This window comes from Diplotaxodon limnothrissa, linkage group LG3, assembly GCF_057381915.1.
Source record: "Diplotaxodon limnothrissa isolate DT_005_m linkage group LG3, D_limnothrissa_male_GT1.1, whole genome shotgun sequence".
Taxonomy (NCBI): Eukaryota; Metazoa; Chordata; class Actinopteri; order Cichliformes; family Cichlidae; genus Diplotaxodon; species Diplotaxodon limnothrissa.
In genome coordinates, this window is record NC_140598.1 from 66,575,558 (window position 1) to 66,591,694 (window position 16,137).

General features: G+C 40.7%; 1 protein-coding gene across 1 annotated transcript in view; it reads right to left on the reverse strand.

The window, feature by feature from the left end:
• The window catches only part of afap1 (actin filament associated protein 1), a 51,117-nt gene extending 39,511 nt beyond the window's left edge, over positions 1 to 11,606 (reverse strand). The window contains exon 1 of the mRNA XM_085351132.1: positions 11,412 to 11,606. Within this exon, the coding sequence (XP_085207258.1) occupies positions 11,412 to 11,448 (37 nt within the window). The 5' untranslated portion in view covers positions 11,449 to 11,606. The remainder of the gene's footprint in view (positions 1 to 11,411) is intronic.
• Positions 11,607 to 16,137: the final 4,531 nt, after the last annotated feature.

Below are 16,137 nucleotides of genomic sequence, written 5' to 3' on the forward strand. Positions count from 1 at the left end.
CAATTTAATACTGTATTGAGTGAAACAGAGTGTTTCAGAATGTGAAAAGTGAGTGCTGGGCTTCCCAAACAACCTTTTGGTGGCACACAAACAGGCCCCAGCATTAGCTGCTCATTAATCAGTCCCAATGTAGCGCATGTTTCAGTTAAAACACACTGACAAGTATTTTTTGGCCCTGTGCAACAAACCAACATTAAACAGATACTGGAAAAGCACAAAATACTGTTATGTAACATAAGTGGGCAGCCAGGTGGCCCTGTGGAAAACAGAATTTTCAAGTAAATCAATCACAAGCGCTGACAGTCCTTCAAGTGCACAGAGCCAGCAAGCTGATAGGTGCTGGGCAGGGACAGATCTGGCAATGTACCTGATGGAATTATAGCCGCAGGTGAAAAATACACCAGCAGCTTCCCACACAGAGCAAAACAAAAGCAGGGAAACCGAATACAGAACATAGCTCGCAGATAGGTATGGGAGCAAGGTATCAGTGAGTCTATCTCCACACACTTGATCTGAGAGCATTTGATTGGGCTCAGAAGCGTGACTCTGAGATGCCACGCTTTGCACAGACACTCAGATAAGAAGCACTGTCTCAAGATGAGGGTCCCAGCTCAGTGAAGCTTTTTGTTAACACCTGATTGTATCAAAAGGCACTGCATCATCCTGGACAGCAGCTGCAGACTGAAAATGTTAAGTGGAGTTAATGAGGACTTTCTGTGGTTACTGCCCTTTGTGACAACGTCGAGTCACTGAATGTCCGAGCGTGATTCAGAAACAATCTGAGAGCAGCTGCTGAGCAGACTAACCTGGCAAATTTACTGGATCTGACTTTTTGTGCATCTACAAACTAGTTTGTTTTTGTTTTTTTAGGTTTTAAACTCTCCCCGTCAGAGAATAGATTACTGTTTTTGTTTTCTGGGGCTGCAGAAGGAAATTTCTTAGTGAGATCTTAGGCTACGTCCACGTGTGGACGAAAGGTGCAAACGCATAGAAAAATCTGCGTTTTCAAAAATACCCGGGCACGTGTGGACGTAGCCTTAGTGACGACACTGAACCTGACTTTAATCCACTTCTCCAGGCCCAAAACGAGAAAAGAGGCACGAGGAACTGAAGATGAAGTAATTAAACTACAAGCCAAACAACTGTGTATGAATTTAAAAGTCTGGAATTTTCAAAAACATTCACATTTTGTTCAAAACTATTCAAAACTAAATGACCAATAACGCTGACCCCTACCTTCATTTGATTATAGTGACTTTGAAAAGTTAAACTTGTGTTACATGACACACAAAAAAATGTACACTAATCTTTATGGGAGACATTAGCATCAAACATACAGACAGGACTTGCTTCCAAGCAAGCTGTGATATGTTTGTGTTTCCATATAATCACATGAAATCAGCTTAACCGATATCTGAGCAACAGGCACAGGAGATAAGCTGGCCTAATGGCTAACCCATGTGCCAAATGTCACAGCAGTTTAGCATGTCACATGCCATTAAGACTATTTCAGGCTATTTTATAACAGACATAAGTCATGAAGTAGCAGACCTCATATATCTCATTCAAAACAGGTCTTTTTTTTAATAACTTTTTATTTATTAATTTACAGTACGAGAATACAAAACTTTAGGTCAGCATGGAAGACATACACAGTCTCAACATTAGTATCTACTTACATCATGGTAATATTTAATTGTTCAGTACAAAGGGAGTACACAATCCATTTTTCCCAGAGCTTCTTGAATTTCTCAAGCTCAAGTCTAAGGACAAAGGTAAGTCTTTCCATTCCAAAAATTTCTTCCACTATCCCATGCCACTGGGCCCGAGTTGGAGGGTCTATTCAAAACAGGTCTGAATACCACATGTAATCACAATTCCCACAAGCATTTAACTAAACAAAAACAGATGATGGTGCAGGTAGCTGGCAAAAAGCATTAATGCTCTTCATATTAATATCTCAGCGTTATGACAATAAAATCAATAGATGTTTGTATCCAGTGCAGCCACGGTTCATCTTTATTGCTGCTTGACTGTTAGAGAGCAGCTCTGACACTGAATACACAGACACTTTCCCACATTCCTCACATAATCTGATTATACTACAGGAGAGTCCGGTGAGGAAAAGGGGGCTGGAGTGAAAGATAAACAGAAAAAGTGAGGGTGATGGGGAGACTAACATGGAGTAACATGTTTCCTCCGTTTGTGCATGTAATATCACTAAAACTGCAATTAACGATGACAATAACAACAGAAAATATTTAACTCCTGAGCCACCAATGGAAAAACATATTTCAATGCAGTTTTATTTATATATCACCAAATCACAATCTCAAAGCCTCAAGTCACTTTCCATTGTAAGGTAAAGACCCTATGATAATACAGAGAAAACCCAACAATCAACCCCAAATATCTGTAAGTCGGAGTGCTTTAAATCCTTTTACAGCAGAAAGATTACTTGCACTTCACCTACACTATCACTCTGTACTTGCAGATAAACAAGTAGTAACATCCCTCACTGCGAAGGTACACGCTCCCTGGATCACTTTCAGCACTACCTGATTTTGTACTAAACTCTGAACAGCCAAGCAGCTATTTACTGCTCCATTTACTGCTTCGTAGAGCTTTGTGCAACGTGTGCAATACTTTACCTCCACAGGGGTGGCCAAAAAACACAACCTGTGCGCATGTGTGCCATTAACAACCGAAAGTGAGCTCCCCAGTTCACCAAAGATGGCAGAGAACATGAAGAGGTGGAGGCAAGGACCACCCTCAAAGAAGGCCTAAGGGCACGCAGGAAAATAAAATAATAAAAAAAAACAAACATGTTGTGCAAACAAACTGCCCACGTCCTTTCTTCCCCATCTCACCCTGTTCATTCAGCCTCATTTTTCCATTTCCATAATGCCCTTCATTGTACTCAACATAAAAGGCAGTGCATGTGTTTGTGTCATGTATTCTAGCTTTTTGATTCTAATGCCATAAATATTTTAGTCAGTTTTCTGATATCTGCATACATTAATCATATGTACCCCAAACCACATCTGCTGTGTTAGCATTCGGTCTGCATGACAAAAAATACGTGCTCTTTCCAAAACATCAATCCCTACACACACACACACACACACACACACACACACACACACACACACACACACACACACACTAAAAACACCTAGACAACTCACAGGGATGTTTTCACTGCCAGGTATTCAGATCAAAGGGGATTTTCCTAAGTGAGGACTGTGTTTGAACGAGACAACGGGGTCACGTTTGGATTTCATGTAAAACTTGAGAGCCTGCGGCTTTGTTATTGTGCAAAAATGCTTAGCAAGGTTAGAGGGAGGAGGGCTTTCTGCCCTCTTCCTGGAATACAGCTGTTATGATTGACGGAACACTGACAGTTGCTATCCCGCACCACATATTCCAGGGGTCTGTTTCTTGTTACCAGCAGCGCCTTTAACACTTCGAAGACGTGTTTAGTTTGATTATCTGACAGGACTTCAGGTCAGGATTTGCCTCAACATACACACACTGCTGAAATGCAATGCAACTATTAGAACTGGAATTATTCCAGTTTGGATTTGGGAAACAGACACTATCTCTACTTTTAAGATTAGGTTTAAAACTTTCCTTTTTGCTATAGTTAGGGCTGGATCAGGTGACCCTTAATCCTCCCTTAGTAATGCTGCAATAGGCCTAGGCTGCTGGGGGATTCACATGATGCATTGAGTATTCCTTCTTCAGTCAATTTACGTCACTCACTATGTGTTAATAGACCTCTCTGCACTGAATCATATTTGTTATTAATCTCTGGCTGTCTTCCACAGCATGTCTTTTATCCTGTTTTCTTTCTCTCACCCCAACCGGTCGCAGCAGATGGCCCCGCCCCTTCCTAAAGCCTGGTTCTGCCGGACGGCACTTCCTGTTAAAAGGGTGTTTTTCCTTCCCACTGTCGCCAAAGTGCTTGCTCATAGAGGTCATATGATTGTTGGGTTTTTCTCTGTATGTATTATTGTAGGGTCGACCTTACAATGTAAAATGCCTTGAGGTGACTGTTGTTGTGATTTGGCGCTGTATAAATAAAACTGAATTGAACTGAATTGTTTTTTTTCCTTTAAGAAAATGGTCCAAGTCACTCTAATACCAAACCATTGTCATAATCATAAAGCCATGCCACTTTTGTAAATCAACATGGGCTCAGTTTACTTGGATAAATGGGCCATACAAACTTGGTAAAGGTCTTTAAGTCTTGGATGGGAGTATAAATGCACTGTGCCAAAAGTGAACAAGGAGTAGGGTTTATATTTCTAACAAAAAAACATAAAATGCTTTGAATGGCAAAACAATACAAAATATACCAAGAACATAGAAAATGATGATTCTAATTAGCTTTACTTGTAATAAAAGCAATAATGTCAGGAACAAACACATACATTGATTTCTAGTATATTTCCTTTGTTTGTTCTTCAAACTTCAAGGCTTGACGCAATAATGTTTTCAGACTATTTTTTCATGGACCTGACAGTTCAGATTCTTATCCAAAGTTGAATCAGCTGAATATGTTGTCTGCCATACCAGGTCAGCTCAACCAGAACTGCTATTTTGTGGCACGTAACAGATTTTAAAGGAGTCCTTGTGCACCTAAAAGATGCATGAGAAGCCAGAGACTTACAGTTCCAAACACCCACTTTCTGCGGTTTTGGGAAGCTTAACTGCACTGTGGGTTCAGTGTTACAGTAAGAAGGTGGTTATTGTTAATTGAGGTTGGTTTTATGGTCTGGCATCGTCATGGTTACTGCTTCCAACATGCCACCAAAACACAGGGTGATGCTGGAAGGTATTTATTTGTCACATGATTACATAAAAACCATCACACAGACAAGCTGAAAAATTCTTAATACTTTGGGGGGAAAAGGAAGAGTATCATCTGCCTTTCCACTCTGATAACTCCTTCGTAACTCCAACTTGTAAAGGTAACTGCTTACCATCTGAATTTTCACTGCCCTTCTCAGCTTCACTTTATAATTTATCAGATAAAAATAACTCTTAAATGTCCTCCGCTACATACAGATATTTTAGTCCTATACTGGTAGCCTTGTGTACTGTTTTTTTCCCTTCCCACTGCTGGTGGAAAGCTGTGAAAGTTGTGTGCTATTACCAGTCATAAATGTTTCATAAAGACTTTTAAAGCCTCAACTTGGATGAGCACCAGGCGAGAGGGAGAGTTCTGAACAGATCAGAGGATGGGTGATGCTGCATTAACTTATGATGAAAGACAAGCTGCCTTGCTCCCGCCCCATTTCTCAGGTCTGTAATTATGAGGTTTGTGTGTTTTCTATCTTCCATCAGGCATGCCAAGCAAACATCACAGAGGGGGGCTGATTGCTATCGAACTGTACAGGTGGTTTACTGTAGAAGCAGATGTTTCCCAGACCGCAAACACACATCTGCAAAACCCTGATGTGAAAAGGAGAAAAAAAAAGAAAAGAAAGGTGATGGGATAGGGAAGTGCTGATGGAGGTGTAGAGAAGATAAGAGAGGTGGAAATATGGTGGGAGAAGTCCCAAAGCAAGCTCTAAAACCAAACAATATTTGGGGATAGTAATGATGCGCCCTTTGGTATGTCTTTTAAAAAGATAATTAGAGGGAGCTCAGCTAAAAACCATTGGACAAAAAGAAAGATGGGGTGAAGGGTTGTGGAGGGGGAGACACTCCTGCTTGTAGTTTTGATCTTCTGGTGGGAATGGAGGACATGAGGTTTTCTTGATTGGACTGGGAATTGTAGCTGCATGGGTGTGAGAAATGAGTGTCACATTATACATGGTTTTTGACTGGTGAGGATATAGAGGCTGTAGGTCTACTAAGCATCATCATTTGTTTCATCCACAAAATGGCTCAATTCAGATATAGGTAGTGGACTGGAGTTTTCACAGGCACACGTCTCTGATTTACTATCTGAGAACTCATGAACATTCAACACAAAGTAATTTCACAGGAAAATTCCGATTTTCCACAGGTTGTGATAGCTCAGGAAGCAGCACATGTCATCTAATAAATGAATTCAATTCAATTCAATTTTATTTATATAGCGCCAAATCACAACAACAGTCGCCTCAAAGTGCTTTATATTGCAAGGTAGACCCTGCAATAATACATACAGAGAAAACCCCAAAAATCATATGACCACCTATGAGCAAGCACTTTGGCGACAGTGGGAAGGAAAAACTCCCTTTTACCAGGAAGAACCCTACGGCAGAACCAGGCTTTAGGGAGGGGCGGGGCCATCTTGTGTGAATGAGGCAAGTTTTATAAATTACCCAAATAGACTAGCAAAAAGCAATATACTGTAACAAGCAGTCTGTTTGCCATGCACCATACCTTTTGTTATTAGCACCAGGTTGGTCACAGCAAGTTGAAAAACCGATCCCACTGAGTCTCAAACTGTAGTACACACCTTCTACATTTGGTAAAGAGAAATCTAGAAGATTGGAGGTCCTAGAATATGGACTTTATAGCTGCATTTGGGCATCCCTGGTATTAATTTTCCACAATGCTGCCTATTTCATCCCAGGACACCTTGGATGAGATCTTTTATTTAACTCAAAAACTTCCATTTAATAGTTAAACACAGTCGTTGTGTCTGAAGTTTTCCTTGTGTATGGTATATGAATTCACCTTAACTTCACTTTCATGGGCTAAAGTTGGCAGCTGTGTTCCTTGTTCTGCTCTGTAGCCTTGGTGAGCTCGGAGTAACATCACATAAACCATTTCTCTACTTCCTACAGGTTCTGGTCAGGTTCTCACAGGTCAGCGAGCCAGGCAATAGATAAAACTGGCATTTGGTTAGAAGCGGCTGAACACTGTGATCAGCTATTTGTCTGATCACAAACAGCGTTGTTCTGTCAGACATAAAATACTAACCTCAGTCTCCAAATAAAGTCTATGTGTGGAAAACACTGAAAATACAAAATTCATCATGCATGATTGCCCCTTTTTTCAATCTGAAATAGCTAAAGCCTGTCTAACTTTGATTTAAATCAAATTAGATTCCTGTAGGTGTACCCATTGTCCTGACTGTGATAGAAGCCTTTGGTCTTTTCATCAGTTACTTATTAAACACCACCTACAGAAACAGGACACAGAGGCACTCTTATCTGTGCGAGTGTAAACAGCAGCTACACAGTCACAACCAAACGCTCAAACTGACAAAATTACAGCTCCCTGTACCCTTATCCTCCTATTAGGACACCCCACCAAGGCAGCTTTAGTCTTGTACTGTAATCCTAAAAGCTTTGTTAAAGGCAGACAGGCTAACAAGTGAATGTACTCATCCTATTACAATAAGCTTGTTGAAGGCTAGTGAGACTCATGAGAAGTGATTTCCTCCTAATGCATCCAAATTTTCAAGGCGACCATATATGCTTGCAATAAGCAGAACTATTTTAACTTCTTTAAAGTACGAGTCCAAAGGCAAATGCTTGTTTGATGATGTTAAATCAGTAGGCTACCAACAGGCTGCCAGCTGGATGTATGCCATATCATTCTGTGCTATTTGGCATACACTGGGGTCCTTTGAATTGTGCTTGAGTTTGGCACTCGCTCCCCATTCTTTTTCCCTGTGTTTTTCCAGATGCATATTGACACAGGGGTAAGGCTGGGAGGGCTATGATTAGTCGGCCCAAAATTAAAGTCTCTCTTCCCACATGCCAGCTTACTGACAGGCCAACTCTGCAGGGAAGGATGGAGAAATGGCAAAGTCATTTCTCCTCATCTCTCCTCTCCACTGCTGGGATCCATCACCAAAAAAAGGAAGGGGCTCACGCGTCTGACAGATGAAAGCTTTTAAACTTCAATCACTATTGGGGTGAATGAGGCAGGGAAGGAGAACCAAATGAGCGAGGCAGGCCAGTACGGTGACACCATGCACCCACCGTTCCCACATCACACACACTCCAATTAATTGCTTGTCGACTCAGAGTTTCTGTGAGGAAAGCTGCAATAATAAGTGGCAATAAACACTTTAACACTTGTATTTGCCCCCAAAGCACAGCACCCCATAAATGGGAGAGCTATTGAGCATGGACTTGCTAAAAGAGACAGTTGACGTTGACTTTGGTTTTCTATTATTGCCTCAAATCCACCACCAGCTCAAAACAACATAGAAAGGAAAGCAAGCCAGGTCCCTTAGATCAGAGATGTTTTAGAAGCAAGCAGTTGCTCAAATTTGACTGCTAACCCAAGTAACATTTGGTAACGATCCCAACTCTGACCTAGATAGTTAAAGTATGCAATTTTGCTTTCCATTAAACAGTTCTCCCAAAAAATTTCCCTAATTGATATTTTAAAAAGTATCCACTTTTTTTCCCAGATTACAGGTTAAGATAGGGTTAGGGTTAACGTCTTTGGCTGTGACCTGTGTCCGATCCAGTGGGTTAGGGTTGGCAGATAGCATAGACAAAGGGAAGCTAGTAAAACAACATCAACAGCATCAAAAACAACAGCTATGCATTGATTATCACTAAACTGCTGTATAGTGAGACAGTCATTACTGTTTGCAAAATGTCACTGCAGTTTTGTATGTTTTATGTTTAGTATCAATCAACACTGTTCCACTGTTTCAAACTGCCACAACTGCAGCAAGGAAAAAAAAGAAGAAGATTTATCTAGAAAAAATATGCCTGAGCTAAATTTGGTTGATCTCCATTCAAGATCATCTTCTTGTGCATTTCTGTACTATTTTTCTGAGCTTCTACCATTTGTAGGTCACTTTGTAGAAGTCCCCGTATGCCCCTTTGTTCTTGCACTAGATCTCCACCAGTGTGTCAGGACAGTCTTAGAACTTGGGTTTCATTTTCGGGAAGTAGAAAAATCGCAGGAAGGCAATTCTGACAAACAGGGCAGGTGGTGAGTGATGACTGCGTTGGACAAAAAATCTTTTCAATGGCACTCTGGTATGCGTCACAATAGGTCATTTCTGCTGAGTGTTTTACAGTAGATCGCCACGCTTGACAGCTTCACCCTGGAGCAGGAATTCATGGTGGGACATGACCCCAGTAAAAAATAATTATAGAAGCCACACTTAAAATTTTTGGGGCATGCCAGAGAAGATCATCAAACTAATGTATAAGAAAAACCATAGAACTATCAATTGCAGTTTTAAGGTATTTGACTAAAATGTTGTATACATTCACAGCTACGTTGATACAGAAGATTAATTTTGAGAGTCTGTGACAATGACAAGTTTGCTCTTTATCGGGCGTGCCATTTTGACCTGAAAAACAAATGCCATAATTATCATCACTGTCCTGCATATTGTTTAAAGCAGCCTGTACAAATCCAGAGACAAAGTATTTTTAGCATGGAGATTGGTGAAGGTAAAACCTCATGGCTGGCCTCTTTAGTAATAGACAGTGTTCCCAACACTGTTTAAACTGAGAAGTTCCAATCAGTGAACACCATCATAAACCAATACAACATAAAACAACATAAACCAATAAAAACAAAAAAAGCATAAATTAATACTACTCCACCCCAAAAAATTCTTTGAATTCCTCTGAATGCATGAGGACAATGTTTACTCTAAACCAACCTGTTGGGTTTATTTCCAGAATACCGAACAAAGCTCCACTACAGGAGCCCTAATTAGTTTTTCTTAGTATTATTAAGAGTAAATCAAGATTCCTTATTTATATTTCAGCAAGGACTGCAGTATGTGTTGTTACTGTATCATAGAAAATCCTGAGCTGGGAAACTAGAAGACCTAGCTGAGTTGTGATATCTATTTTATACCTGCATACTGGCTCTTCTATATCCACACTGGTTAAACAAAAATATTATATACTGCATGCTTCAGTAGTACACAATAGATGTCTGTACAAACCTCACCAAATGCCGGGCACTGAAGCACTGCCGGGCCACCCGAAACCCTTGCAGCTGCTAGCATTGGTCCTGTTATTGTGCACTCACTTCACAACCACATGAGGACAAGTGAGAGATATCAAGCATTTGTGTTGTCATTCCAGGGTTGTGTTAGAAAACCTCTGACTTCAGGGTGGAGTTGCCCTAACGCTGACCTGGACTGTTTAATAACTGTCTGAGTACTGCCAGCTGTATAAAGCTAAATGGATAAGAAGATGAAAAAAACAGTTCTGTTAGTGTACACAGTGACAAAGTGACTATTTTTGACTAAATAGGTTGGTTTACCGTTATCCTGCTGTTGCAACCAAGTCTAGAGAGCCAGAGTTTGTTGTCTCAAAATCTCAGGCAGGCAAAGATAAGGGTAATACTCCTCAATTTATCCCCTAACTGCTCCAAGTGTACAGTAAGAGTAACCCTCCAGCTCAGAATTATGCAGCAGTTTTTCTGAGCACTGTTGAAAGTACTCTGATTTTTAAAGATTATTTTCAGAGACGGATACTGCACATGTTGTTGATGTATGTGGATCTGCTGTCTAGCAACAATGAGGTAATAAGAAACAGACTTGCTTTTAAGCTCCATGCCAGAAAGAAAGGAATTGGGTTGCATAATAGGGGGTAATTACAAAATGAAAACCGATAAAATGGTGAAATATCTGAAAAAAGTACTGCTTGTGCTTGTAAAGTACAATGAGCTTTAATTACATTATTTGTTAAGAGCACCTTCCATTGGTTCACCTTTAATAGGTGAACCAATGAAAGGTATTCTTCTGTCAATTGTATGATAACACCCAACCCCACCAAGTTTCACTGGTGGCAGCAATGAAGTCAGCCCAAAAGCTGAGTCTAGTTATATCAGTTTAACTACTGTTACACATCATTATGAGGTCAAACTCTTGAAGACCAGAATCACCAAAACAGATTGCTTTCTCATTTATAAAGGGATTCATTTCTGTAGTCAGAGCTACATTAAATTGCCAGATGACTGAACGGAGTCCGGCATAAAGTCCATATACTACATAGACACTTAACACGCGACCACAACCCTAATGACACTGCGAGGAGCCAACTGTCTCTCCGCAGTCTCTTCCCCGTGCCCTCTTTCAGCATACCTTTTAGAAACATTATTCATTTGTGGCCTTTTTCTGCGCTTGCGTATGTGCTGAACGGCGCACGTGCGCCAATCTGATGCATGCACACAGATTTCTACAATACACACTCTGAACTACAACAGAAGAATAATAAAAGCTGGCAAGGAAGCCAAAACAAACGTTATCGACCGGTAATCTTTGTTAGTGAGTACACTAGCAGCCCCGGAAAAGTCATGCTGTTCTTGGCTTTCAGTTTGAACGTCGTGGAGATCCCACTGTACAAGAGATACATCGTAAGAAAGTCGCTTTTAACAACCTTCCATTTTAATAGGTTTATTGCTGCTAGAAAACCAAGCTGCATTCATTTTTTCACGGGAAAAAAAGGACAGCGTAAGCCACTCACCCCTGCTGGAAGTGAAAAGAATGGGCTCGCTCCTCATCTTAAAGTCAAGCTCATCTATAATCCCCCGTCCCGAGCAGGCGCGTGCCCAGCGGCTTCCTGGCAGCGGTAAAAATCCACACAGGCACGCAGTTGTCTTCTATGCCTCCTCTTTCTACCTCCGACTGTCCTTTTCCTAGCTAACCGGCGGCCACTGAAACGTCTTTTTTTCCCTTTCAAAGTTTTTCCCCGGATCTTTCTCCTACTCCCTCCCTGTGCCTTCTCTCCTCCCCTCTCCTTAACCTCCCCTCTCTACGCGCCCCCTTCTCTCGCTCTCTTTCGCTCGCTCGCTCCCAATCTTCCTGCACTGATAGCTCTGCTGGATTTATGAGATTTCCCCTTTGCTTTTCTTTATAATCTCCATTCTGGCCTATTCTGTTTTATTCGAAATTATGTGACTTCAGAATGAAGGCAGATTGATATAATTTAGATGCCAGTACTGTCTTTAATATGCTGCAATTTATTAATTTAATACGCTTCTTTTCTTTCCGTTTTTTAATCGAGTCAAAGACACGTGTCATTGAAAGCATATGTGTGTGTTTTACATATGCTTTGATCGCACTTTCATTGAGCTTATTTCATCTGCTCTGAATATATACAAACTATTACTAGGATTGTGTGAAAATGTATCTCAACAGCTGCTGACTCTTGTGGCCCAGAAGTTGCAGATGGTAAGCAACACTCCACATTGTTTTACTTGTGGAGTGAGGGTGACTTTTTAATGTGAGAATTCCAGAAATCCCAGTGTAACTGGGCCGGGGGTGTTGATTACACAGCATTTTGTTTCCTGGTGCAGTCACTCCACAGCACAGAAATGTTTTGTTTGGTGCGCATGTCAACACCTTTAGAGCCACACTGTGTACAAAAAATGATTTGAAATCTCTTTCATGTTGGTTCTTTGCAGTAGTAAATCATGTATGTGCAAATTCTTTCATTTTTGAGGGAAAAAAACCCACAAACTTGCTTGAGAATTGGATGCCTTCGCTAATTACAGTACACTGCATTACCATAAGCTGCTGATCCCTACGTCCTAGTCCCCAGGGGCAAACAAGAGCCAGTCTGAGTTCAATATCCCATCTGCCATCAGGGGAGGAGGAAGGGGGGAAGGAAAGACTTGCTCTACCCTGCCCTTTTTCAGCGTGGAACTTGAGACTGTGAGGAAGGGAACAGTGTGCAGTGTGGAGAGAAAGAATAATGTGCCGGATCACCTTTTGGTCTCACGAGTTCAAGAAGAACCACAGACTGGCAGAGGCTGTTGACGTGCATTTCCCTAAAGAATAAGACACATAATGTGACATCTCAGCTCCACATGGGCTCTAGACAAAATGCAATTTTTGATACTTTGGCATTGGCTTGATTTGTTTAGGGTCACAACAGCATTTTGTATCACAAACAAGTATAACAAGCGCTATTATTATAAACACCATTATTTAAAAATCGAGAGCAGGGTGATAATATCTTTTGGATTCCCAGCTGATGATCCCTTACACAGTGCACATAGTGATTTGATCCACTGTTGATATAAAAGTTACCAGAAGATTTTCTCTTTGTTTGAGTTATGACTAAAACTTTCTTTTCAGAAATATGAGTTGCTTTTTAAAAAAAAAAACTTCTCCACTCGCACACAGTTTTGCTGCCAATTTTCCTCAGGCAATAGAGCCTCAAGTTCAACACAACAGACAGCAAAAGGCCACACACACACAAAAACAGTGTTATCAGAGACAATTGCTTTGGACACACCGGTCAAAATGAACAGCAGGCTAACGTGAACATAAAACCCTTTGGATTTTACCTCCATTGCAACTAACTTCGCTAGTGCCAAACTCTTTTGAGCTTAAAACACAGGAGGTATGTTGGTGCACTGTAAGGCAGTATGCAGACTAGATGACCCTAAAGTCAGTTAACTGCAGTGGACAAATCTAGTGGGAGGATTTCGGGTTGAGTTATGAGACTCTTATGAGGGTGAGATATGAGATGGAGAGGCAGCCTGTGGTGAGTAGCAATAAGTGATGAAAGGATTGACGGGTTACAGTGAAAAAGCACCAGACTGTATATTCTTCACTCAAGTCTAGAGTCTCAAACACACTTTTCTTTTGTGTAATGTGTATGCGCAAGTGTGATCCCACTGAAACTGCATACCAGATGAAAGTTAACTTGGCTCTGTTTCTTTAAAAGTCAATAGTGACATCAGTCTTCTTCCCACTTACTTTTATTAAATCTAATAGAGATTGAGATACTGTAATAACTTGGACACTTCCCTATCCAAGTCAGTCATCAACCCGTCAAGTTATTCAGACACCCTAGTGAGAGAAAACACACATGCACAAACACGTAAATGTTAAAGCTGATGATGAAACGTTGATGTTTTGACCAGTTAGACTATCAGACATCCACTTTCTCTGCTTAATGATCAGAGGATTTTGCAGGTTAAGAGGTCAATCAGATAAGCCTAGAAACCATCTGGTACCGAACATGAGGGAAAATTGTGTATTCCCTGACTGGTTGCAACTGGTTGCTGGCAGTCGTTGTAAAAATTTATTTCTAAAGCCCCATTCATGCAGGCCTAGCAACCACTCTTTGAGTGGTAGGGGAATAAATGGTATAGGAACTGATTCTTATATAGGGCTTTTCTACTCTACCTGAGCACTCAAAGTGCTTTATACAGCATGCCTGATTCACTCATTCATACAAGCACATTTATCTGTTCCTAAGTGCTTTCTATCTAACATTCACAAAAGCTGCTCTCCAGTGCATCCATTACCAAAGACTGCAGGTCCGAGTAGCCAGAGATCAAACCACCAGCCAATAAGCAGATGACCTGCTCTACTCCCTGAGCCACAGCCAGCAAGTGGTTGCAGATGGTTGCGTGGTCTCACTAGCATGAAAATAGGCACAATGACGTATACAGTACTGCACTGAAAACCTCCTTTTGATTACTTTGTCACTAGCAGGTCCAGCGCTTGACAGTCAAACCATTACAAATGACTCGCCAAATTATAGTGAAACTGCAAAATGTGCAATGCATATGAGAAACTGAGAATGTTTACCTTCAGAGTAAAAGTTGTACCTTTTGAAATGTGTTTCACAACTTTTCTTTGTTTGCATCAACATCATTGAAATATAACTATAGTTCGAGAGTGAATAGCAAGTGTCTACAGACAAGACGGCATCTTCCATGCAAACTACAAGTGACTGTAGCAACCTCCTAGCAGAAAAGCAATCACGAAGAGTTTTTATGTGCAGGACCCACAATTTCACCTGGCGAGTAGCCACAGCCAGTAACCAATCACAAACTGGTTAGGATCTACCACATATGATCTAAGTATGCAGTACCTTTTTTGGGTTAAAGTTTTATTACTGTCGGCAGCTAATGCCATAGAGGTTTATCAAAATCTATAACTAGTGACAGTACTCCACAGCACAAGTCCATTTGCATTACTATTAGAAATGTATATCCCGAATGCTTTTCACCTCACTCCACCCATTCATGGCATCAGACAGAAGTCATTAACTTTGAATATTTCATATACCATATTTTATCCATAAATGTTTTCATTACATCATAAACTCCTGGAAAAAAAGGGAGAAAATATATATACTGTAAGCAACAGCAACAAGCCACCTCTATTTGTACAATAATGAAAATATTCCACCTACTGCACATGTTCAGAAACTAAATCAAATAGCCCAAGTGACAAATCCAGAGTCGCAAGATAGACATCTGACTTGGAATACATACCAGTTCCCCAACCCATCCCCCATTCTAGTTATTGAATTAAGACACATGGTTTGGCTTTGGGACAAGGCTCGCCTTGTCTTTGCAATGTGGAAAGCCACTGGTGGAGTGTGGTGCTGTCAGGGTCTTATGACAAACCAGAGGATGGATGATCATGCCAGACTCAGTCAAACACTTATACTGGGACTAAATGAATGACTTGGTGTGATTGTATATGCCATTGTGAAGCTTTTTGATAAGGAAAAGTGCAGACTGACTAGCAAGGTAATTGCAACAAAAATAAGATCTTGTGAGCTCTGTACATCAGCTAGAGACCCCTGTGGATCCTTACTAAAAACAGCCAGGGATTCCCCCACTTTAACTGCCTTCCTGAACTCATCAGACATCTGCTCATAATTATCAGGCGTTATATATGGATTATATTTAACAAGCCAAAATGTTATTTTGGACAATGTCAAGAAATTCTTTGCTTTACTGAATTTGAAGAAGGCAAAGGAAATGAACTCTTGGTAACTCTTTGGTGGTAAAAAAAAATCACCAACAATTTGATGCCAGCTGGTTTTGTAAAACGTAAACCAATGAGGAAGGGGACTGCAGATTATCTGCAATTGATTGCTATAAGTGCCCCATTTCAATTTTTGTATATAATTTCATCCACTGTTCTTCCACAGTGTGTCTTCACTGCAAATAAAAATGAACAATGTCTTGGCTGCCATAGATATTCTGAATACTCCAGATCATTACAGTTCAAATCATGAATGTACACTAAAAACAGGAATTACCAGAGAAACTTTCTCAAAGTTGACTCAATAGCAGAATGATCATTTATGTATCAGTGTTGCTTCAGCAGTATCAGAGGGCTAAGAGTTAAGGAAAGTGGTCTAACTCTCTCTGAGCAAGGTCATCCATGTGTGTGTGTATACGTGTGTGTGTGTGCGTACATGTGTGTGTGTG